The 25,918-nt window shown below is 54.9% G+C and overlaps 1 protein-coding gene across 4 annotated transcripts; it reads right to left on the bottom strand.

Annotated features, from left to right (window-relative positions):
• Position 1: 1 nt before the first annotated feature.
• LOC105183585 (mediator of RNA polymerase II transcription subunit 15) lies at positions 2-21,626 on the bottom strand. 4 transcript variants are annotated; one of them, XM_019841637.2, is made up of 2 exons: positions 20,542-21,626; positions 2-5,337 (listed from the first exon to the last, which is right to left on the bottom strand). In XM_019841637.2, the coding sequence occupies exon 2, from the start codon at positions 5,315-5,317 to the stop codon at positions 3,845-3,847; it is 1,473 nt and encodes a 490-aa protein (XP_019697196.2). In that variant the 5' UTR covers positions 5,318-5,337; positions 20,542-21,626; the 3' UTR covers positions 2-3,844. The 4 variants fall into 4 exon arrangements, with proteins under 4 accessions (XP_019697196.2, XP_019697195.2, XP_025160451.1 ...); XM_019841636.2 differs by lacking the exon at positions 20,542-21,626 and adding an exon at positions 19,365-19,541; XM_025304666.1 differs by lacking the exon at positions 20,542-21,626 and adding an exon at positions 19,110-19,358.
• Between the last annotated feature and the right edge of the window lie 4,292 nt (positions 21,627-25,918).

A 25,918-nucleotide genomic window follows, 5' to 3' on the forward strand; every position in this document is an offset into this window, starting at 1 on the left:
GTCCATTCCTTCTCCGGCCGACCTTGCTCCGCGGTCCTCGTAACTGCTTTTTGGCAAAGGTGCGATTTTATATATGTACAAGAATATATATATATATATATATATATATATATATATATATATATTGGCTCTCGCGATCGTCCGAGGCGAGCGAGGCAAAGGTGCGCGAGTAATGTGTGTGTGTGTGTGTGTGTGTGAAAGAATAAATCAGGAATAGCAAGAGACCGAGTCGTCGACTCGCTGATTGGAAATTAGCGAATTAGCTCGGCAGAAGACGATCTATTTACATACACACGGTACAGCGTCTTCGTTCCTCTCGCCGTTGGCCGCCAGGCTTCGCGCCTCTTCGATTCGCGAGACACACGCGGCGACTGATTTCGTCATTACAGGCACTCTCGGTATTTTACAGCGACGCGATTGCGAGCACGGTATCCTACGCTAAATCAACTACTTCCTCGTGTCCTTTACAGCGCGCGGAGCTCGCCGACGGTGGCTTTTCTCACTTATTGCTACTGGCTACGTTATTCCTCGCGCGCACGTCGACGACGGTTCAAAGCCCGTCGGGCGTCGCGGTCGTCCTCCTCGTCCCTCGGGCTCGCACGGAATCGTTTTACATACAAGCACACTGTACAAAATGTGGAACATTCACGCTGAGGAGCAACGTAGAAAAAGAAAGAGGCGAGCGGGATGAGAAAGAGACAGGAGGAGGAGGAGGAGGAGAAAGAGGAGGAATACAATACGAGATCCTTTCCGCGTGCGACGCCCGAGTCCATCTCTCTCAATCTGCGCGACGAACGCGGCCGACGAGACTTGAACGCGGCGTCTCTTTTTCGTGCGCTTTCAGTTAAAATCGTAAGCTCGCCAATTCTCCACCATCATCGGTTCGCGCTCCGCCGTAACATAGGCGATTAGTATACAATAAATAGGGGATGATGCGCGGGGTCGCGGCTTAAAACGTCGTCGGGTCTCGCGCCTTTATCGCTCTACGGTATCACATGTGGTATTAACAAATGGTTGATCGATCGGGACAGCGGGACACTGATCGACAAAATTCTCCCGGTGATTTTCTCTCATCGATTCTAGCGCGATTACACGCCGCCGTTATTTCCTTCTTGTCGTCGTCGTCGTCGTTATCGTCGGAACGATAAATCTTCTCGGATGCTTTTTCTCTCGACCGTTTGTAGTGAAAGTCGGACGCGCGCGACCGGTTTGACATCTCGTCGTGATCTCGGCGAGAGATTTCGATCAACTTTGGTTCTGTGCTAATTGCCGTGTCGGAGAATCGGCGATACTTCCGCTACGACCGACGACTCCCATCGTCCTGCCTCCTCTCTCGAGGAGAGTTCCTTCGAGTCCGCGACAATCGAGCGCTGTACACGCGTTTACAGAGTTCGCTTTCAATGATGATATCGAAAAATACATTAATTTGAAAAATATATGCATATATGTATATTCGAGTGTATATATGTATATTTCTTATAGGTGTATATATGCTATGTATATATATATATATATATATATATATATATATATATATATATATATTACATACACTTATAGGCTTGCTTAATACTTTAACACTAAATTTCGCCTTCCGAGATTTTCCGCAATGAATATTTTACACTTAGACTCGACAGACAAGCGTTCTCTCGTCCGGCGTTTTGTAACACAGATGCACTTTCGTTTCGTTTATACATATACATATATACAGACGCGTTACTACTACGTCGACGTTGTAGTACAATCAATAGCAAAAGTATAAAAAAGGAGACAGTCGCGCAAAGTCGGGCGAGAACGGAGCCTTCTTCTCGATGGAAAGCGCAGCCTCGCTATTCTCTCTCTCTCTCTCTCTCTCTTTTATTCTTTTTTCCAAGTCCGGATCAATCAAGGACTCGACTTTGCTCTCTCAATCTATAACTCGAAACAGCATTCCACTTGTAGTTTCGTGTAACACAGAAAATATTTGGTGATCTGTCGACACATCCGAGTAATCGTCCGAAAGTTTCTTCGACGAGATTATCTTACTCGACCCGCATGTGTCGCGAATTATAGATCGTCCTGAGCAAATCCGGCGTCCAGCACGATGAGAAATCTGAGGATCGGTGGAGCTTCGCGAGAGTTGCGAGACGCGATAGCGAGGGCGAATGAAATAAACGAGAAGCGAATTCGGAGCGGGAGACACCGATGAACACTGCGAATCTTCGATATTTCTGACTTCCGACGGAGAGGTGAATATTGTTCTCGGGAACACGTTAAAGGTCAACATTGAAGATTGATAGTGGACAAAAGCTCGATCCTTTTGACGATAAATAAATAATTGTGAACGCGACCGAGCCTCACCTCTCAAAGCTCCACCGTGCGAGGTTGTCGGCGCCCGCCGCTTTACATGTAACAATAGCGAAGAAGAAGAAAGGAGATGATAAGGGATGACGATGGCGGAAGAAGAAAAGGGACCAAAAGACGAGTAACGAGAAGAAAAGATCCCTGCTCCGTACGCGGGAATGGAATCGTTTATACAGTTACGTCTGAGACGGTAGTGAGATAGCCGGTTGCGCGACCAATTATTAACCGGGGAGTAAAAGCTCGGGGTGGTGAAACGGTAACGCTGTGATCGTTCACACCTTCCTGCATGCAGGATATTGGCTCGGCGCGACTCGCCTCGCCGCGATACGATTGCCCGGATCAACAAACCTCGCTCTAGTAAGGATATAATGCTGAATAATAGAAGAACGATTAGCCTACGAGTCTTACAACGTACAACTTACGAACGCTACGGGTTAATCGCGTCGCTCTTAACTCCTACCGCCGCCTCGGTACCAAAGTGGAGACAAAATCGCCCTCCGAACCTTCGACCGGCGAGCCACCGATGACACGCACGCGCACACACACATTCGGTTGTGCTCGGCAACTCCGCGAACTGGCTTCTCCTGTCCGTCGTATCACAATAAGTTATCATCTTCAGCGGAAAGGAACGATCGCAAGGGTTCCGGAAGAGGGTCCGACGGAGTCTAGCCGGTCGAAAGACCCGAGGTGTCGCGTGTAAGATGTCGCATTCACATGAGATATGACTCGATCATTGACGCGAGATGACGATCGATCCCGCGGCGAGCAGATCGGTAGTAATCTCAGCGGTTGTAATTCGCGCCGAGCTCAGCTCGCGATGTCGGTGATCGTCCGATGATTGCCGACGATTGCGCCCGACTAGAAGTTCGCCAGTGGCGTTCCGCCGCGTTGATTCTTCTCATTAGCGGATATTAAGCGCTTTCAATTCCTTCCTTCTTTCCCCCCTCCCCCCCCCTCTCTCTCGTTAATCCATCATATATCAACATATTTTCTTCAAAAGGTGCAAAGACACGTGTCACAGAAAGACCTCGGCAGAATAAAACAACGTTTAAAATCAGTATCTACAATAATTCCGGAGAAAGCCAACAAGAAATTAAAAGTCCACGTAAAACTCGATCCGGACGAAAGCAAGCAGTCGCGCGACTCGCGAGTGTCGCCGATGGATTCACCGGTCGAGGGTGAACAACAATCGATCGATCACTACCCATCTGCTCTGTCAGGCAACATCCGTCTGAAAATGAAAAACAGGGAAAAAGAACTCCTTTCGCGATCGGTCTCGAGCGCTGCATTCAGCTCGACGTCGTCAACTCCTCCCGCGACGATCCGTGGATCCGTCCGGTCGTCCATCGAATGCGCTTCAAACGACGACTCCTCCGCCTGGCCGCCGCCACCGTCGTCGTCGTCGTCGTGTCTAATATCCCAAAGAACCTCGGCATTCAGCCGGAGGAATCCAGCAACGAAGGGCTCATACGCCCCAACTCACAGGATCGCGGCGCGCCTCTCACGGCCCGTTGACCGCGGCGGCGGCGTTCGACGCCAAGCTGTGCACCGTCACCAGGTTGTCGCCGGGCGTGACGGGCTTGCCCAAGCGGAATATCGACTGTAGCGACGCTACTTCGGATGCCAGACGGTCGAGCTTCAGTTTTACCTCACGGTCGCTGTCGGACACCGCGGAAACATTCGGACCCGTCCATTCGGCGCCCAACGAGATACCGGAGTCGCGTTCGTCGCTGGAGCCCTCGTTGTCCCATGGTGGCGACGCTCGCGCGCCCGGCTCCTGCTTGATACCCTGAAGAGCCAAGAGCGCGCTCGCGGCGTCCTTGTCGCCGATGCGCGACTTGTGCCTGAGCTTGTGCGGCAGGCTGTTGTTGGCGGCCGGGTTCTGAGAGCCGACCACTATCTGAGGGCTCTCATCGCCGCTGCCGGACGACAGCTCGAAGGGCGACTGCGCCCTGCGGCCGCGGGAGAGGTTGAGCGCGCTCGTGGTGTCCAAGTGCATCGCCGTGTGCGAGTACGGGTACTGGAAGCTGTCGGTCTCCGGGTAAGCCGTGGTCTCCGGCACATAGAGCTGCGAGGCGGGCGACCTCGGCGACCGTGCGCCGCTCACCGGCTGGTGGATCACCGACGTGTGCACCGGGCTCGGCGTGCGGGTGTAAATGAGCGCCGCCGGAGTCGGCAGCTTCGCCCGCTTCACGCTCATCGTCGGCTCGCTCGGCAACGCGGCCAGCACGTGCTCGGTGTTGATGATCGCCTCGCCGCAGATGCCGTATTTGTCGCGTATCGCTTCCAGCTGCGCCTTCAGTATGTGGTTCTCCTTGCTGAGCTCCATCACCCGCTGCTCCAGCACCATGTCGTTGAAGCGGCGCTTCTCGCGCGACCGCTTCGCCGCTTCGTTGTTGCGCCGCCTGCGGTCCCAGTAGCTGTCGTCCTTCTTGTTGTCGGGGATGAACTCGCGCTGCTTGCGCTGCGTGAACAGGTCCTTCCGGATGTCGAAGTTTGACGAGTAGTTCTCCGGGTGCTGCTGAGGGTCGTGGTGGTCGTGGTGGTCGTGGTGGTCGTGGTGGTCGTGGTGATCGTGATGGTCGTGATGGTCGTGATGGTGCTGCTGCTGCTGCTGCTGCTGCTGCGGCTGCGGCTGGTGCGGCTGTTGCTGCTGCGGCTGCTGCGCCTGGTGGTGGTGGTGATGATGAGTGGGCTGGGGCTGCTGCTGCTGCTGCTGCTGCTGCGGCGGCGGTGGTTGCTGCTGCTGCTGCGGCTGATGCTGATGCTGCTGTTGCTGTTGCATCGCCGGTGGTCCACCATGGTGGCCAGGGTGGGTCAGCGGCGGCAAGGGTCCGTGCGCGTCGTGCCCGGCGTGGCCACCGTGGCCGCCGTGCGCCATTGTGTGCGTGGCCGGCATGTTGCTGCTGTTCAGACACGCGGTCTCACCATTGATGGGCGATCCACTCTGGCGGGCGACAAACTCTGCCACCATAATTCGTTCTCTTAGTACATCTGCAACCGAGCGAAGGGAGAGAACTTGTTAGTCGAAGGATTCGCCCAGAGGACAAGAGTATTGAAGACAAGCGAACGAATTTTCCCCCCAACAATTGGAGCGACTGTTCTCGCTCACACGGAGTGAGGAGCTCTTCCGCCTGAATCGCCGAGTGAAAGTCTTCACCTCGAGCTGAATGAGTGAGCTCGACATGAGCGCTCAATCGTCGTTGGAATAAGCTCGCTCGCTCTCTAATCGACCGAGAAACACTCGCTTTTGCGAGTGTCTCTTCGAGCGAGGTTTCCCTCCGAGACGTTGAAAGAGCGAGTGGAAACGCTCGGTTCAGCCGGATACGTAGGTTAAGATAAACGTGAGCGCGATTCGACACGCGAGTCAACGCGCAATCCGCGCGCGCTTATTAGCGGCGATGACGAAAGTCGCGTCGCGTGCCAGGCGACGCTATACGTCAGAGGGTCGACGACGACGAATGGTCGCTGCTCAACGATTCGCGTACGCGAACGTGCGGGGAAGGGTTTTTCATAAGAATCTATAATAATTTATAATAATAAGCATTCGTCCCCATCTCCTTCATCCTTTAACGAAGACGATCGTTTCCGGTATCGGCGTCTGAGGCGGTCGACGATGCTGACGATCGTCGCGAGGCCGCGCACGTATTCGACTCGAGACGACTCGAGGACGATCCTGTCGTTGTCGATATGATTCTCGACGACAGCGGCTTCGGAGAGCATTGTGGCTGAAGAGAGCGCAGAGCACCGCGAAAGCGAGCGGCCAAAGATAAAGAATGCCGAGAGTTCGGGAGACGTGCTTGCACTGCCAACGGACGGGCGAAGAGCGCGTGCGAGAGATGTTGCAAAATAGCCTTGAGTAAGGTCGTGCTCGCTCCAAGGTCGAAGATGTCGGTGAACCCGGCGAACACGGCCGCGAGCGTCCGCCGTTCGCGCCTTCGGCGTTTCGCCTTTAGCTCGATTTAACTCGGCTCGATTTACGAGGTGACGGCTGCTGCCGTTGCCTCGATAGATCGTCACGCTGAGAAAATCATGTTTGTTATTTACAATTGTAGAGTCGTGTGATGGAAGAACCATGGTCGAGGCAATTACTTTTTGCAGCAAGTATTGCGTATCGTGACTGCTACGTTTTTGTTAGAACAGCGAGAAGACGTACGTGTAGTGTTGAGGCGCAAAGATAATTATAATTTTAGCAACGTTGTTCCTTTCCTCTCAGCGCAACGCAATTCCGTCCGAATTCCGTCGAAGGAATCGTCTCACAACATTATAGATACCGCGTGATAAAAAGAAAAAAGGGAAAAGAAAATAACGCAAAATTATGAGGAAAGATGAGGTGCCAGCGAGAGCTGATCGCAAGGTGTCGCGCGCGCGATATGACTCGCGAAAGAAAATGAAAAATCGCCCGGAGATCCGACGATGAAGCGGATCGTTAGCGACATAAATCTTCGCGAGCTCACGTTCGCCGGCTCTAATTGGCTCTCACGAGAAATCGAAGCGTCGCGGCCCAAGATCGACGGCACGCCAATTAGCGCCACGGTTACGGCCTTTCTTCCCTCCTTCCTTCCTCCGTTTAATTAAAAAAATCCTCCAATTCCCCAATGGCGGAAATATCGGGACGCTAGCGTGACTCGCGAAGCGCTCGTGTAATTAAGTCGTCTCCTCCTCCTCCTCCTCCTCCTCCTCTCGATCCGCACCGCCGTGCGATTATCGGCCGTTGGATGTCCGCGATTAAGTAGCCCGCGAGAGCGTTCGTTTCCTCCATCCGCTATTTGCGATCGCTTATTTTTAACCCGCGATCGCGGATGAAAATACTCCGTCGCCTCCGCTACCTCCCCTCCTCTTCCTCCGGCTTCGCCTTCGACGCGTACGTAAGCTTTAATCCGATGGCGCACAACGCTGCTCGGTTATGCAATCACGCACGTGCGCTCGCGGAGCCGCTCCACGTGTTCCGTCTCTGGGTGTCGGGAACCGCCGCGCCGCCATCGCTGCTCCGCCGCTGGGACACGTATTTATCCGACCTTCGGTATTTATTGCACAAGATCAGTCTGAGGAGCGCATTAGCGCGCACGTACTAATAACGCGCGCGAAGGTACGCCCGCGTAAACAACGTTGCTCTTTCCTCCCTATTCCCTCCCCCCCTCTCTCTCTCTCTCTCTCTCTCATTGAATCTGTCGCGCGGAAAATTTCACGTGCGCGAGCGGCGGTGGCTAATCGTATCCACGCTCGGCCGCACGGCTCCTGGAAGGAATTCTCTCTTAGAGAGATAAGTCCCGTTATGTAAAACGCGCGGCGAGATATTTTTGTAAGTGTGCGCGCGCGCGCTGTGTCAGTCTCATCTTTATCGGCCGGTTTCGATAGTCCGGCGTATTTCTGGTCTCGTAATGATACGCGCGTCGCGATGGCTGAGAGAAGAGGCCCGGTCGGAGAGGGGGGTTCGGGCGGATTAATACATGCCAGTTTTGGAGTGTTCTAATGACGAAAGAAATTTGCACATTCCTCGGTTCTTCTCTCTCTCTCTCTCCCTCTTTCTTTTTTTTATTTAAAAGCCATTTCGCCATTTTTTTAAAAGGATTCTTTGCAACCGCCCGCCACGCCACGGTTTCTTTGCGCAATTCCGTGCGCGGTCTTCTTCTTTCGCTTCATGGACGGATGTTTTTCACGCAAAATATCTTGCAAAAAGGAATATCTCTCGCACGCACATCTATGTGTTGCGCTACGCGACCCTGTCCTCTCTCTCTCTGTCGTTGAGAGAGAGAGAGAGAGAGAGAGAGAGAGAGAGAGAGAGAGAGAGAAGGAATCTCGCGGCTTGAGATACGACGAAGCGCGCCTCGCCAGGCTCGTTTATTATTGCAAGCATGTATATATTATACGTACATACATTTCACAATAATGTCAACGAAATATCCATAACAGGCACGCAAATACTCTTCCGTTCGTCCCGTCCCGTTTCTGCTGATTACGGCATTACATCATAATTGACGTAAGCACGGGAAATAATCTCGGCGATAAAAACACTTCGGCGATCTTCGCTCATGATCGCTCGCGCGAACTCGACATCCGCGGCGACGCGGTCGGAAAAAAAACACAAAGTTGAGAGAATCCGCGCGTATCGTCGCAGGATCATCGCAGGGCGTCTCACGAGTGTGCGCGTACGTGTAGCCGACGACGACGACGACGACGAGAAGCGGAGAGATGCAGCGGTGCGCCGTCGCGTTACGTAAACGGCGGGATGGCCCCCGTGCGTTTCCACGGGCACGTGCATTTATGGAAGCCCCGTCGTCGATGACAACTCCCCTCGCCGTCGCCTGTGTAAACACGCCGGCGCAGCCGCCGTGTCGTACGTGAACCTTGTCTAATCACGTGCTCGGGGTGTCGCTGACGTCTTGAAACGTGCACTCGCGACCTCGTGGCGTTCCGCCGATTTAACGGCGGGGGCCGTTATGCTGCGTCCCTCTCCCCCTCCCTCGTCCCCGCCGGTCCCCCCAGGTGAAGTGCGCGACGCGCAAGCGAGCCTCTCGGTGAGTTGTCGCGTTTAGCGAGCCAACGGGCCGCAAATAACGGCGAGTTTACCGACGCCGTGGCGATCGAAATGTCCGAGGCAGGATCGACCGGGACGCGATAGTCGAGTACGCGAGGTCTCCAGGATCGCCGATATGGAAATATCACGCTCACGTACACACGTGGTGACACATCGCCGTGAGGCAGCGGTTATTTAATCCGATTTACGTAACGATCGCTGCTTTGCAAAAGTTCCAGAAGACTGAGTCATTAATTCCTCCGCGGCTCTCATCAACTGGGTCGCGGTGTGACGCGCTTTTCACGAGGCGCCCTGAAGAGGCTGCGACACCGACACGACGCCTCGTCGCAGCGACGGAGCGTCCGAAAGTAAAAATGTCCGGTGACGTGTCTAGCTTCTAACTCGCGTCGTATACGAAGTTCGAGATCGGTTGTTCTCGGCCAGCCTTTTGAGCCTCCCTCCTCCTCGTTTCTCCTTGCTCGCCATGCGATGTTGCTCGTCGCGTTTAAGCTTCGCGTTTGAATTCCTCCTTCGCGTACCTCGTTCGCGACGAGCCGCTTGAAATATCGATTTAACATCGATGCGTGCGTTAATGAATTCATCATGAAACTTTCATCATGGCCAATATTGATTAAATTCGTGCCGCCGAAAGTTTACGAAGAGTTTTACTTTCAGTTTATTGTTTGTGTCATTTTTATTGCACGCGCGCGCGCGTGTGTTTCTGAGGAATTTATTTCCATCTCAAAATAATAATATGTCAACAAGAAGAAATATCTTTCAGTTACATAGCGAGAAGGATAAGATAAAATAACGCGAGGTCGAAATATTAATAACTTGAGAAAGTTAACGACGAGTCCTATCCGCCTCCTAAGCGAGTCCTCGTCGCGCGATTTCTATATCTCGACGAAGGATACGGGCCAGGAATTTTGGAGAATGTTCCCTCTTTCTCTCGCTCTCGCATTGCGACACGATCTGATCGGTTCTCGAAAGTCCAGAGTCGCTCGGTCCTCGATATATCAGCGTACGCGCACGCGTTCACGACACGGCCAATGAATTATCGGGACACGATACCTCGTCGAAATTGAGCAATCCCTTGGAATTTCCAGCCCTCCAATTGCATGCGATTTCGCGTGACTCATGTTGCAAAGCCAGTCATGGGGAAGAGAGAGAGAGAAGGAGAGGGGGGGCAGGGGCGCGATCCGATCTTAACAATTTTCCCCCGTGCGGAAGCCGCCCACGCGAATCAATCGCGAGACTGTCGGGGAGGGAAACGCTTGCGCGACTGTGTATCAGCTGTCGAATCACATATTACGTACCAAATGAGGGCGAAAAGCGCCAAGGCTCGCCGCGCCGCGCCGGCGAACGGGAGAGCGACGTACGTTGCACTCGCCAGAGTATCGCGCAAAGTATCCGCGTAAGTAAACGTCAGAAGGACGCACACGCGCTCGCGCAGCCCAAAAGCGCGGCGCGCACTTTCGCCCACGCGGGCGACTCTTCCGTAAACGTTTCTGCGCTTTGAAATTATCCCGAAATACCCCCCCGGTCACTCGTAAATTCCCGCCGGCCGACGTGAAAGCGCGTCTATTTCAAGCGGCGATTCACACCTTCGCGAGACCGCGTGAACACACACACTCGTCGCCGTCGCTCGCGCCCTTCAATTTGAAGTCCGATTCGAGAGCCGCGCGGATCTTTCCACGGTCGGCTGACGAAAGAAGAAAGAACCGAAGAGAGACGCGTCGCCTTGCGTGTATCGTTTGATGCCCGGCGTCGGCCAATTAAACGCGTAAACAACGTTGTTGACTCTGCTCGGCGGTAAGCTAAGCGCGTAGTAGGCAATTCCGCGGGGCGAATCGCGCAAACAACCGGTCCCGACTGACGCGACGGATCGCTTTCCGTTCGCGCCAACGGCCAGACAACGTGCGGACGCGTTTCGCGTCGTGTGACGCATGCGGAAACGCGGCGGCGCGCCGCGTGACGTACGCCACGTGTCGCCATCGGGGGAATCACGTTCTGTTGTTCCGCCCGCGAGGACGACGTGCGTGCGACGTGCGGCCCTTGAGTCGCGCTGGAACCGACGATCGGCGGAAGATCGCGCGCGACTGGGAATTTCCGCGACCTCCCATCTTTCCGCCTTCGATCGGCCGACATGTGCGATCGCTCGCACAGGAGGAAAACTTGGAAGGCGGTCGCAATCCGGACGCGAGCGCGCGTTGCGATCACGCAGGACGACGCGTGTCCTGTCAAGCGGGACGATTCGGATCGCGCGTGACTTCCTCGATAAGGAGACTTATTTAGCGAGGATTCGCCGGGAGCGAGAATTCTCCCGCCCGCGTCGGGCGATAAGTGCGCGAGCCTCCGTGGCTGCTGGAATTAACGAGCGAATTATTCGCTTTCGCGAGAAGAGATTCCGCTTAGCCGGAATTGAATGGAGAACGCGGAATCGCCGATTCCGTGATTCATCCTTAATACGAGTTCGCGGTGACGAGGTGCGACACGACGATGACGATGGCGGGATGAAAAGAGAAGAAGCCACGTGGAAGAGGCAGCCTAATATTCCGATCGTTCCTCGTACGTGAATCAACGACGTGACGTCAATGAGCGCGCGCACAATGTTACGCGTTAATTAGATTCGTCGATAAAAATGCCGTTCATGGAAATAAACGCTCATTAAATTCTAAAGCGTAAGTCTACTGATGGCGAAACGTTACGCAATCCCGATGTCGCGTTATCGCTACGTCGTATCGTGGCGTCGTTTGATTCCGATTCCGATTTCGTAATGCGCTTCTTGCCGCTTCGTGCGCGTCTAACGTCTCTCGTTCGACTGGAAGAAACATAAAAAGCACAGTCCAGTTTCTCGCCAACGAGAAACGTAATCAACGCGTGGGCTTGCACGCTTCCGACGATGATTCGGAGCGTTTGGCGAACGCGGTTGTTACACGGCGGGCGCGTCATCGCGAGATGGGACAATAAACAAGAGAGAGAGAGAGAGAGAGAGAGAGAGAGAGAGAGAGAGAGAGAGAGAGAGAGAGAGAGAGAGGAAAGGAGAGGTAGACTGAATCACGAAATGGACCGGTAATAATTTCGCCGAGTCATCAACGCGCGTTGCGTGGATTTTCCGGCGAAAACGTCATAATGTATATAGCGTTGCGCAATTTTCGCGTTCGCGGAGAGGCGGAGGACGGGAAGAGACACGAAGAGACACGTATGTGTGATACATTCGCGGCTTTCGCGTACGGCCATACCTGTTACACCACGTCCGCTTGTTCCGAAAATCATCGCACGTGTGACGTGTAGTAGCGCGATAGAAGTCATCCGAGCGCGCGATGACTTGGCTCGATATAATTTAAGGATGAGCTCATTGAAACGCGAGTACGTGTATATGCGTCTCTTCCTCTCTCCCAAGCTCTTAATGATAAAACGGACGAAAGGAAGGAAACGCGAATGGAAGTCGCCGCGATGCAAAATGGACAATGGAAGAGACTTGCTCGTAAAAGTCAACAAGACAAAAATTTTTTTTTATATAAAAACTACGAGACATTATTTTCTTTTATATATATATATAAAGAAATCAATCTTGCATCTTCTGCGAACCTTCGGAAACGATGGAAACGATGAGTCGTCGAAGGAAAAATCGAAGGACTCGCGACGCTCGGCGGAATGAAAACGCGCGCGCGTGCGCGCGCCGCTAACTCGATTTAGAACCACGCGATCGCTATTAATATTCGTCTGTTGTCGCTATTGTTGCGCACGATGAACGCAGCACGCGCGCACGATCCGGGAAAAACACGTTGGCCAACTGCGCGTGTTCCGAGCGCGCGCATCTCCGCAGTAATCTCCCTCTCGTCATTATCAATCGACGGTTCCGAGGAAATCTTATCTCACGGTGTCACCTAATTTTCCGGGAACGCGCTCGCGCGAGGGAGACAAAGAGGCCGCCAGAATAACAAGGAAGAGACAGAGCGAGCAAGAGTAATGAGAGAGAGAGAGAGAGAGCCGGAAAGAGCACGTTGTCACAGGCACGTGTTCGGCCGCGCGTTGCGCAATGCGCCAAGTCGCACGTGACCCGCTGCATGTCCTCCGTGTCGCTCCCGTTAGCGTGTCTCCCTCTCCCTTTTGCCAGCGATTTTCCGCGGAACACGCGGCGAGTTCGCCGCGCCGAAGATTAATGCGTCGCGCGCGTTCGCCGAGCCTTCCTCCTCGCTCTTCGCGGAGCGTTTTCGCGCGCTCGCGCCTCTTGGAAAGCGCGCGTTCTCGCCTCCAAGCGGAAGCTTGCCGGTCGCGGAGCGGGGCGTGAGTAATCGATTGTCCTCCGCAGAGAGAGAGAGAGAGAGGGAGAGAGAGAGAGAGAAAGAGAGAGAGAGAGAGAGAGAGACTCTCGGTTCTCGCGATTCTCCCGGCGGATTCGATCGCGGCGAGAAAGACGAGAACGCGCCGCTGCTCCGGGAGGTCAAACGCGACGGTCACGCGCGACCCAATCGCGACATTATCGATTCGCTCGCGACTGCGATTAGCAGCCACTGCGTACTTATCTCGCGCGCGGGCGCACCTTGAGACCGGACCGAGGAAATTGATATCGCGCGCGCGTGCGTGCGTGCAGGAATTTAGAGATTCGAAAATAATTGGCGTATTGTGCTGCGGCGAGAATGATGAGTAATTAGCCGCGATATCGCGCGTATCTCGATTAAGTCATCGGTCGACCCGACGCCCGTCTGTTTTTCTTCTGACGCGCTCTCGTTCGAGGAAACGCTCCCCTCGCGATGTGCATACGCGACGTACCCTCCGACTCGATCCGCGTGCGTCTTCCGGGAAATTTATTTACACTATCTCTCGCGGGCACGCATGGAGGTACTTTCGGAAAATCCGTCGCGATGGGACGGAAGTCTAAAATTATTGAACGCTCGCGACGCGCTGCAGGCTGTCGCCACCGGAGAGCAACGTTCCGGCCGGCGAGGAGGAAGGAAGAAGAAAAAGAAGGCCCCTCGTGTCGCGCATAATTTACGGGCATTGTATAGCGGCCGGACGTGGGACCCGCGTGAAATATGACGGATTCGAAAAATAAATCCCGGCCGGCATAATAAATACGACGACGACGCCGCGGCGTGGCGCGGCGTGACGATCTTGGAACGCGACTATCGGCCGCGGTATTATTTGCGGAATGCGCGTTTCGGAAAAAACAGCTGAATAAGAATGCGCGCGAACGCCTGAAATAGTCGACGGGTACGACGAACTTAAGCGCGCGCGCGCGCGCGCGTCCGTCCATCGCGCATAAAGGCATGTGCACAATGCCGTAGGCCGGCCACCCGATACCGCTCCGGCCGTGCGCGCGTGTGTTACGATTGCGGTCAGTGCTCACGTAACAGAGAGCCACTGATACCGTTATCGGCCTTTGCCGACGGAGGCATTTCGAACCGGTCTCCGATTTCGTTTCCCGCTCATTATGCAACTGGCCCGCGATAACGCGGCCGATCGTCAGCGGAACGAAAAGCGCGCGCGCGCAGGCTTCTTCGCGATTCTCAGGATCTCGCGAAACCTGGAGGCAGCCTCGAAAAAGCCGAGAGGCCGAGGTCCGTCGGACGGCGGCCCGGAAACGGCGAAGCGTCGGAGCTATCGATCGGAGACACCCGGTATAGTCGTATTATAGTCGCGTTACAGAGGCACGCTTTGTCGTTACGTAATCGTGAGTCACGCGGCTTGATACGATTCAGAGCGGCGGCGGCGGCGGCGGCGGCGGCGGGGCCGGGGGAGGAAACGGGAGACGAAATTACACGAGACGAGCGCGTGCAGAGCGGCCTGTACGTTTTAGAGCGCCCTGGACGGCCCTGGATTTATCGCGCAGCTGCAGCAGGTTGCCGAAATTTCGACTCGCGAGAGCGCGAGCCTTTGAAACTCCAATACCCCGCCCTGCGAGAGAGCCCACGTGCGCGCGCTGACGTGTGGGCTCCGAGTCGCACGTAATCACCCCTCTTCCGCATTTTTTTTAGTAACGAGATTTTAAGTAGCGAGACGCAATTATCGACGCACGTGGCGACGTGTTTTGCGTACGCCGAGCCAAGTGTTCAATTAGCACGCGCAAGTTCGTGGATTCCCAACGCTTGATTTACCGTTCAACAATCTTTCATTCGCTTCTCCGCGCGCGCGCGCGCGCGCGCGTGATGGCACGCGAAGGTTTGTTCCCACTCTGCAAGAGCTGCTTCCGTCGAAAATATACGAGCTTGAGAATTTGCAATCGATGAGCAATTTGTGATAAATTTTCTCTGTTTCCCGAGCGGCGCATTTTCGCGTGCGACTGTTCGCGAAGACGGCGGCGAATGCGGTTGAGCAATGCGACGGAGAGACAGGTACACGTGGCACTCCCGCCACGGGGAAGTCGCACGTTCGCGTGTCCTATGGGGTGCGTGGTCGGATGTTTACGGTTGCGAGAGTGACGGTGGACGCGTTTTAAACGGCGCCGCACGTTCCGACGGGCGCGCGATCCACGTGAGATTCGCGCGTTCTTACGACGCGCGCGCCGACCTTCCCGCTACACGTGACGCGAGGCTAACGAGCGAGGCCTGTGCACAAAAGCGTTTATCCTCGTTACATAATGCGCGCGCGCGCGCGCACCGCGACAATGACGCGACGTCGTGACACGATCGACATTCTTTTGTTACGCCGGAGAGAGCTCCGGCCGCGGTCGAGCGATCGATTCGATTCGTCGCGTCGACGCTCTTCGCTGCGGGCGCGTGTGCCGCCGCCGGCACACGCAAACGCAAACCGGTGAGATTTCTAAGCGATTTGGTAATCGTTAATTAACGACATGAGAAAATGCTCGCAGTTGCACAACGAGAAGTGACGCTGGGACAGAAATGAGAAAGAACTTCAATGAGTGGATACAGAAACACAGATGTCGGTTCTTGGATATTTTCTTCCCAACGTCCCCGGGAGATTCGACGGATTTGGTAATTCATGGCAGAATGGTGATTTCCGGCGGTTCGTTAACGGTTCGGTCGGACCCAATGTTCTCGCCGTCTATTTCGGAGGCGGATGAAGACTCACGCGTGCGAGTTAGCCGGAAGTCCGCGCTTTACGTCTCCAACGAAAGGATAATTTACACGGTGCTGCTTCTTAAGTTTTCGAAATCTATCGTCTACAAGTTTTTACCAGCGAATTCGCTTTCTTCTAGACGCTCGGTTTTCATTTGCTAACGTCTGAAATTAGAAGACGCAGCGTCTGGTGATCAAAGTTCAACATGTCCAATTTCGTCGCGACGACTAGTAGTAGACGTCGCGGCGTTTTCTAAATTTTAGACGCTAGCGAATGAAAAATCTATTGCCTAGAAGAAACGAATTACGAGCGAATTCTAGAATTCGAATCTGCGAATCTTAGAACTTGCTCCTAGCGAATAAAAGCAGCACCGTGTAAATTGCCCTTAACGTTACTTATTCCCATCGAAGCGCACGAAATCCGACGAAGGTATCGCGATACAATTTGGGCAGTTACATAAACTGCTCCCCTCCCCTTCCGTCCCGTCGAGTCGGGAGTGGATTCTTCGGGATCCGAGGCCGGCCGACCGGCCGGCCGGCGGTGTGAAAGTCGCTTAAGAAATAATGCGGTGCGTGATGCAACTGCTAATACATAGCGCGCGCGAATGCTCGCTCGCTCGCTCGCTTGCTCGCTCACTCGCTTACTCGCGCAATTCGCGCGGGTTAGGTTCGCCTTGTTGTGGCAGTCCCGTCCGCCACGTGACTGCAACACGTGCAGGCTGTTATGTTAGACCGTTCACCTTCGTTGCATAATACGAGCGGGGAAAAGGTCACCGCGAACAACGGAGCCTGATATTTGCTAATATGATCGATAAACCGCGCCGGCGGATCGCGATCGTCGCGGAATTCGGTCGCCTCGATTTCTCGCTGCCCGCCGACGTGAGCCGCGCCGCGCCGCGCGCAGTGCCTCGAATTAGCGCCGCTCCGTGACGCAATTGCCGCTACGGACATTGCGCTATTGATATCTGCGCTGCTTGCCGAATCGGCCGGTTTGTCTCGAAAGCGCCTTGGGAAGCCGGATTCGTATTTCGTGCTCGCGGAAACGCGAGATCGCGGGAAGCGATCACCGTGATTCACCGCGACTGTGAAGGCTCTCGATTATTTCAATCCAAAGTCCGTCTTCTCTTCCTTTTCATTCTCTCGTTTATCTCACGAGAACGAGAGAACCCGGTCGCTCTTAACAATCATTCGGTGTCCGCTCTTCTCGCGAGGCTCGGCGAACGTGTTGTCGAACGTGTAAGTCGCGCGTCTCATTGCCGCGGGAGTACTTGAGGTTTAAAATTCTATTGTCGTCGGTGTTGCCGTTCCGTCGATATCGTTTAAATAAGAAATAAAACGACGACCGAGAGAATATATACAGAGGTGCGCGGTCTCTCTCTCTCTCTCTCTCTCTCTTTCTCCTTCTCTTTGTAGCTTGCGGTAATCGATGAACGGCCGATGACGCAACGTATAATCCACAATGTCCATACGACGGCGCGTAGATATCGCCGGTATGCATGCATCGACGGGAAACGCGTCCGCAACTAGAGCTACGGTAGCTACCACCATCTCTCTCTTTCTCCTATCGCCTCCCCCTTCCCCCACCGCCCGCTCTTTCTCCTTCGCGATCATCCGCGACGTGCATTTTCGCGATGCATTTCGCTCGAGCGCAGATACCGCTAATCCACGCTCCGCGTGTGCGCTCTCTGCCCGTGGCGGCTCGTATCGATCCGAGATAACTCAATCATTTTTTGTTTCACGACGGGAGCTCTCGATGGTCCGTGACAATCGATCGACGGTAGCGGAAGGGGGAGCGAAAGATACGCATAGCGCGGCGAGAGAACACCGTCGCGCCGCGACGTGGAGTAATAAAAACACGACAGCGATCGGTCGATTTACTTATTTATTCCTCGCGACCGCTATCTTCGGGGTGAGGAGAAAGAGGAAGGAGACGCAGAGAGAAAGAGGGAGAGCCCCGGCAATTTAGCGAGTCGCTCTAACGGCTACGATACGTTATCGCGAGACTGCGCGACTCGTTTATCTATCTATGCTCGTTTAATTAGCTCGGGAGATCCGCGCGCGATTGTAATGTCGATTATTAACCGTTTGATCCGTCCGAGCCCATTCTCCCCCCCCCTCCTGTCTGCGCCGCTACGCTCGCGCAGACCTGGGCGTCTATTAATTTGCGAGTTGTAATAATAATCCGCCTGATTAACGATAATAATATAGCGTGCGCACGATAACGGCGATAATCGTAATGGTACGATTAAATCTTCGAGTTTCTCAATTCGCGCGATACTTCGCGCGGAGATCTAATCTTCCGCGTTTCTCTCCTTTGCCCCTCCCCCTCCTCCCCTTTCTCCTGGGCCCGATTCTAAGCGCGCCTTCAGGGTCATCAGCGTGGCTCGCTCTCGCATCCGCGTGCACGTGCGCGCGCCCTTCGGCCGGGAGAGTCCGTGAAATTTATTGCACGGACGGTTCACGCTACGACGCGACCGCGAGGTTGAGAGAGTTCTGTAAATTGGGCCGTGGCCCACTTTGATAGAGAGAGTCGAGAGTAGTGGTATGCTGCGAGGTGGGAGGAGGAGATCGATGAGGAAGGGCAGCGGCGGAGGGAGGAGGGAGAGAGAAGGGGGATCGCAACGAGAGGAAAAGAGAGAAGGAGCGCAGGAGGGAGAGAGGGAGAGATTCCCGTTTCGTGAGAGGATCGCGATCGATGTGTATCTTTCTGCTTCTCTCTCTCTCTCTCTCTCTCTCTCTCTTCGTTCGTCGTACTTGTCGCCGCCACGTGCGACATTGCAAACGTAAGCAACGGGGTGCTCCGGGAGCGGGGAGAAAGGAGACTCCGAGGCATCTCACCGTTTGTTGTTTCGCAATTAGTCGTGATATGGAAGGTACACATATAGATAATCGGTCGGTGATTTTCAATTATAATTAATCGCGGTAGTTAACGAGACTGAGAGAAAGAGAGAGAGAGAGAGAGAGAGAGAGAGAGAGAGCGACTCCTTCTCCAAGATACCGCGGCGTGTCGGCACCGCCGCGAGGATATCGATATTCGATTCTCGTCGCGTAATTGTCAAGAGGGACAAAGAGGGAGGCAGAGTGAGCTAGAGAGAGAGAGAGAGAGAGAGAGAGAGAGAGAGAGAGAGAAAGAGAGAGAGCGCGAGAGCGCGAGAGAGAGAGAGAGTGAGAGCGGCGGCGGCGGTGCTAATGGCGGCAGAGTCGAAAGGATAAAAATAAAATCCGACCTTGATCCTTGATCGCGATGTATTTCGCAAACGCGTTCGTATTGCGCGAAGGCGTAACGGAAGAAGGTGCGCAGCGTCGTGCTCGCACTTTGTTCCTTCGTCCACCGTACACTGCAGCGCGAAATTTCAGTTCTTCCTTCTTCTCTCTCCTGCTCTCGTTCGTTCTCTTCCTCTCCCCTCGTCCTGCTCTTTTCTCGTGCTCTTATCGCCGCGCCGACGGCGGTGACGCAATGATTAACGAACGAATGTACGTACGTGCGAACGAAGCCGCGTTGCACACACGCTGCACTTTCGCAAGTCTTGCTGCGACTGTTCGCGCGCGCGACGACGAAGAAGCGTTTTATATCCGCTCGACGACAGTCGTGACGTCAGCGCGTCGAGTTGCGTATTAATTGCATTTCTCGAAAGCGGGCACCTTTATCTGCACCTGTTATTCGAGAGAGCGTGGCGGAGAGAGAGAGAGAGAGAGAGAGAGAGAGAGAGAGGGCGGGGGGGGAGAGGGACACGGGACAGTGATTCAACCACGAATCGACAGTCACCGATAAGATATGCACCGCGGGCAGGGGCAAAGCGGAGACAATGGATGCACATGGGCCGCGGATGATCACGCCATGACTATCATCGACGCGCATTGCGTCACCCGCAAGTAAGCTCCTCCAGGTAGAAAGTCTGTTGTTTCGATCGTTACACTTATCTGCGCTCTCGACATCGCGAGAAAAAGTAGCACCCGCGTTTCACGTTAATTCGCATCCGCACATTTCGCCGAGTTTCCTCTCTTTCCGATTCATTACGATTGCATGCCGAGCGCAATTGAAATGGAATAACAATCCTCGGATGTAAAGAGCTCAAGTTTATATCCGCTCGGCGAAACTTACGAGCGGCCGACAAGCGCGACACGGAGGTGTCTCGGCGGCGCGAAATTGACACGACCGCAATCTCCGTGCGTCAATTTGGCGCAGTTTCTTCAAATCGATAGACTAGCGTCTCTGCACGGCACTCGCGACTCGCGACGTGCCGTCGTCGAAGAGATGCTCGCTCGCGCGGAGCGCGCGAGGTGTCAAAACATACACCGAGCGCAGCGACTCGCGTTTCATCTGGCGGAAGCACGTGCCTTTGAATCCTTCCGAAGTCGTCCGGCTCTCGATCGTGACAGCGAGATCCGCGAGCTCCGAGCATGTCGGTATCTCTCTCCGTCTCTCTCTCTCTCTCTCTCTCTTTCTTGCCGCGGAAAAAAGAATGAAGCTTAAAGTTTCAACTGATGGACGATTGTCACCTTCCGGAAAGAAAAAAGTCTGCGGCATTTTCACCGCAAATGAATCGGCGCAATCAAAGTAAGCAGATTGCCGATTAAGTGGGCGTGAATGAGTGACGAATCGACGATTTCGCGAGGAGTCAAAGTGGCTTAGCGCACCGGCTTACTACTCGTACTCACCAATCTTGAAACGTTCTGTCAGGCTGGAGCGCACGAGGAGACGGCGATTCACTTTGTCGCAGAACGGCCGGTCCTCTCGACGAGACCTCGTGCCTCTTCCTCCCGGTGCCAAGTGAAACGTCGCGCACGCGGTTCGTCGAACCGTCCCCTGCGACTGTCACACCGCGGGAAGTAAACAGCGTCCGAGAGAGAGAGAGAGTCCCTCGTGCGAAACTCACGATGAACGTCGCGGTGTGTAATCACCTGGGCAAACACTCGAAAAAAGTACGGCCAAGAGAGAGAGACCAAAACCAACGACAGACCAGATCAGGTCAGAAGTCGACCGATCGAGACACTCGCGAAGACACTTCGGAATAATCAATCGACCTCCACTGGCGACGAGTCTTCTCTTTCTCTTTCTCTCTCTCTCTCCTAGTCTCTCTTCTCCTCCGGAGAAGCGAACTTGAACTCCGCGGACAGCTGACGGAGACCCGAGGAATCTCTCGTAGCTCCGTCGACGCGCCGCGTGTGAATCCGCTTAACGGCTGAAAACGTCCTACGTTATCCGCCGCGATATCCGTGCGTCGTCAACGCGCTGCGTGCGTACGCCGCCGACCGATGAAGAAACCGAAGGCGATCTCCGTTGACACGCGCGCTCAAGCAAGAGACACACGTCCACTCGCTACCAAGTCGTGCTGCAAACTGACCGACGAGAGAGCACCTCGCATGAGACTGACTCGCCGCGGCTGACTGACTGACTGTCGCCGCCGCCGCCGCCGCCGTCGCCGCCGCCGCCGCCGCCAGTGCTTCGCGCGTCTTCGCTTCCAATGTCGTGTCCGAGCGCACTCGTCCGCTCCGACGCGATCGGGAAGGCTGACTGCGGCGCGCGGGGCTGAGCGCGCGTGTATTGGTTCTTCGCGCCGCGCGCGCACGAGCGCCTCCACCCGGAGCGGCGGCCGGCACGTACGACCCGCTCTCGTTCACACAGCGCGTAAGCGGTGTCGTTGCGGCTCTTCTGTGTGCGGCCGCGTGTGTGTTGCGTGTAACGCGGTGGTGGCGCTCGCGCCGCGGAGCGGGGCGAGTTTACTCCCGGTTTATACTCGGTTTATGTGGCGATACTCTCCACCACCACTGCCGCCGCTGCCGCCGCCGTTGCACCACTACTGTTATCGTTGCCACACTATCACACACCGGCACATCGCAGCGCGCGGCGGCTGGCCTGCGTCAGACGACCGCGTCCCCCCACCACGCGACCCCCGCTGCATCCCCACCGCCGGTGCACGGAATGCACCGCGGTGGAGCACACGGCGCGCGCGTACGATTAGATTGCGTCGCGCGCGCGACAGCGACGCAAGTGCTGCGATGGAGTTCGCTCGAGGTAGTGAGCTCCGCACGACCGACGGCCGCTTTGGTTACGCTGCGCTTATTCAATGGTCGCTTGACAATGTATACTTATGCAATTGTCGAGAATAATTGCGCTCGTAGCTTGGCTAGCCGAATCGTCGTGCACCGCGCCGGAGCCGGAGGAGGCTCTCGAGAACAAGAGTCGATTCTTTCTTTCTTTCTTTCTTTCTTTCTTTTGTTCGCTTCGCTCGCACCGAAGAATCCGTCATCCGTGTAGATTCGTCGGTTAATGACGTTGAGCTTTGGAATTTGCTCGCGGTGAGCGATCTCCGCGATCGTCAGGATAATCCCGGCCTCGTTCGGGGAATATTCGCGTAATGAGATGCGAAATGAAAATTGCAGCTCGCGAGATATGCGTCGATCGCGGATGAGCTTCTCGCGATTCGAGGTTTGTACATGAAAATTGGCAAGTCCGAACGAAGCTTTTAATTCGGAGTATATATGATAGGAATGTTTTAAAAACCGAATTAGGGAGGGGGAAGACGAATGATTTTTCATGGAAATTTTCTTGAGGAAAAAAATGAGATCCAGATTTCCCCGAGAACATTCCGCTAAAACATGTCTTTCTCCCTTTCGTCTTTACACATCTACGATCGCTGCGAGTGGACGTAGTCGCTACTAGCCAGCCAGCCGGCTGCTATCGATCCTTCCTCCCCGCGCCGGATTCCACGAATTTTAATCACCGCCTTTGGGGTGAGCCTTTGTCGGCGGAGGTCGGCGGACGCGCTGAGATCGATTCGCGCTTTAGGGGAGAAGAACCGTGACGCGATATTGCGTTATGTTGCTACACGCCGAGTCGAGTCGCGTTTTCGTCAGGAGATAGCGAGTTTCGTCGCGGTGTGTCTCGCCGAAATCGCGTCTCGAGTTCGCTCGGGTGACCGCAAAAAAGGCTCGGCGACGACGTCTCGCCGAAATCGGCGTTACGTCAATCGCCCGATCGCACTCGCATCGCGAGAGCGCGACTCGTCGGAGCGACGGGCATCCGAGACAAAAGGTCCACGACACCGGCGATAGTCCAGACGTTTCCTCGCGTGAGTTTGTTTTCGGTCAACACGCGTGGGCGGCGCCGATCGATGCGACGGCGACGGCGACTCGAGTGAGTCGGGCGTGCACGCGATTTCGCGGTCGCGCTGAAAAAATGATTTACGCCAATCGCCGGCTCGAGAGCGGGCCCCTGAAGGAGAGAGAGAAGAGAGAGAAGAGAGAGAGAGAGAGAGAGAGAGAGAGAGAGAGAGAGAGAGAGAGAGAGAGAGAGAGAGAGAGAGGGAGAGGGGGAGAGAGAGGGAGAGAGAGAGAGAGAGAGAGGGAGAGCCCGTAACGAGATACACATCGGAGAGATACTACTCGGAATCGCGTCGGCTGCGATCCAGCCAAAACAAAGAGCGGCCGCTCGCTCGCTCGCTCGCACGAAGCTCGACCGGCCGGCCGGCTGGCAAGGATCCTCCCCGCGCCTCCTGCCCCTGGCCCGCCCCGCCCGCCCCCGCCGAGTCGGCCTCCACGAACCGAATGCCAGACAACGAGGACATCAGCCCCCGTGAATCACCGCCGGTCACCTTCACTTTTTATGCAACTTTGTGAACTCGACCTCGCCGCGTCAAGCAAGCGAGCGAACAAGCGAGCGAGCGAGCAAGCGAGTGAGCGAACCACCTTCGTGCACAGGACTCGTTGTTACGAGCATCCTGACGCGGCTGTGCGCGTTATCGTTGCATTATCGTATTATCAGCGCGTACAGAAACGCGAATATCGCAGTATACACGTCTCTTACCGGTCGGCACGATCGCGCCACGCGGCCTAATTATTGCGTGCTAATGCGTCGGTGAGGTGCGCGATTTCCTCTGCTCCGTCGACTCATTTGCCCGCGCGACTCGCTGCGGGAAATTCGCGCGAGCACGCGGCCATTTTCAGACGGGCGATTCTCGCAGCGAGGTTTGCATAGATTTCGCACGCACGTACGCGCGCGCGTGCGCGCGCGTCAGCGAGCGCATAATGATATCACGCGTCGCCGCGGCGGCCGGCGAATTCGGTATTTCAAGGACAAGCCTGCGGCGGCGGCGACGAGGACGACGTGCGCTGCGTCGCTATCTCGGGCACGCTCGGTGCAGCCACCCGCGCCGCGCGTGCACGCGCGATTGATTGCTCACGGCAAACAATCCGCGTCGGCGAGGAGACGCGAGCTTTCGGCTTTTCGGTGGAAAAGAACGCAGCGGCGACGTAAGAAGAATTCCCGGGCGGTTCCGCGATTGAAAAATGCCGGCGCGTTGCGTCATGTGGATTGGATTGCGAAGCAGCGGGGGAAGAGTGGGAGAACCGAGTTTTTCTTTTTTTTCGAAATGCGCCGGTGAAAAAATTTTCTCACGCGGGGATACGCGAGAATGAAACGGACGAGTTGGCGAAGAGAACGCGCCGGCCGAGCTTGATTGTCGATCGAACAAAGTCGAGCGTGCGACGTTGCGTCACTTACGGTATTTTTACAGCGTTCACGAGTCACGATTATCCTCTCTGCCTGCCTCTGCTCCCCACCTCCCCCTCTCTCTCTCTTTTTCTCTGTCTGTCTCTGTCTCTTTTGCGATTATCCTCGCATGATTCGCGTTTCATTTCGAAAGCTTCACGTCGTTTCATTGTGTAACGATCTTGACGCGCTCGCACGTGCACACGTACATAATAGTAGATAAAGAGAGACGGAGAGAGAGAGAGAGAGAGAGATAGAGAGATAGAGAGAGAGAGAGAGAGAGAGAGGCCATGCGCAATAACTATTTCTAAACGCAACGGGCGCACGAATCGTCGCCTTTGACCGACGCATTTAACTTATTGCGATGCGTTGGACTCGCGGCGCGCAACGTGTCCGCGGCGGACACGTGTACTCGCGGCAATGCGTCATTGAAAAGTACGGAAAGCCGCGCGCGTCGGAGTAGTCGTCGGTTCAAGTATACGCACTCGCTTTCCTTGCACGCCTCCAATCGGACGAGTCGCGCGATTATTTCTTTGCGCAACAAAGAAGGCGACGTTAGGCGCGTTCTCGCCGGAGACGCGCCAAACTTCCGGTTGGAGCGAAGGATGTCCTTCTTCTCCCCGCGATGAGTCGCGAGAACAACAACAACGCGCTTCCCTTGAGCATTCGAGAGCTTTGATCTGCAAGTGCGGAGTCGAGTCCTTCAAGGATTCTCTCCTCATGTTTCCTCCGCTGAAATTTTACTCGGAAAGCAATCTCGCCTCCTCTCTCTCTCTCTCTCTCTCTCTCTCTCTCTCTCTCTCTCTCTCTCTTGCTTCATTTATTTCTACTCGCAGAGTGGATTTCCCACTCTGAATCGCCGGATGAATATTTTCGGCTGAGATTGGAACGCGACTCTGACGCTCCCCGTCCTGCTTATCGCAGAATACGCAAGAGGAGTCGACTCCGGTTTGAGCGAAACACTCGCTCCTGCGATTCCGAGCGACGCCATCGCTCGGAATCGCATCTCCTCTCGTTTTCATTGAGATCTCAGCCGAAGAAGCATGAAGAATAGCTTACGGAAACGACAAGTCTCGCGCAAAGAGCGCACTCGCTCACTTACTCGCGCACACGCACGCGCACGTGACGTGGAAATATCGTATCGCTTTATATAAAAGCACAGGTCCGCTACCTGGAAGTCCGCTGACGAAGGTGCAGATGTTTATTAGACGCCGCGTCGACGTACGGTCTCTTCACAGAATCGTCGAGCGGCGGTAATCGGAACTGTCCTTCGGGGCGACTTCCTAATCGCTTCTCGGTAGCCGCTCATAATCGCGACGAACGACAAATCCGCGACATGATCGGCAAAGGTAATACCATTCGAAAGCGGCGGACACGCGTTCCTCGTGCGCAGTTCCTCGGCGAGCGAACGAGCTTTCGCTCTCTCCGGACTTCTCACGCGGATTTCAATCCGCGCGAGAAGAGAGCGTCGAGTCATTAGCGAGCGAGCTGGCACGTGTCACTTCGATAGCTTCTCGCGTCGTGAGAAATCGCCACGATTTACGT

This window comes from Harpegnathos saltator, unplaced genomic scaffold, assembly GCF_003227715.2.
Source record: "Harpegnathos saltator strain DR-91 unplaced genomic scaffold, Hsal_v8.6 scaffold63, whole genome shotgun sequence".
In the NCBI taxonomy this organism is placed as follows: Eukaryota; Metazoa; Arthropoda; class Insecta; order Hymenoptera; family Formicidae; genus Harpegnathos; species Harpegnathos saltator.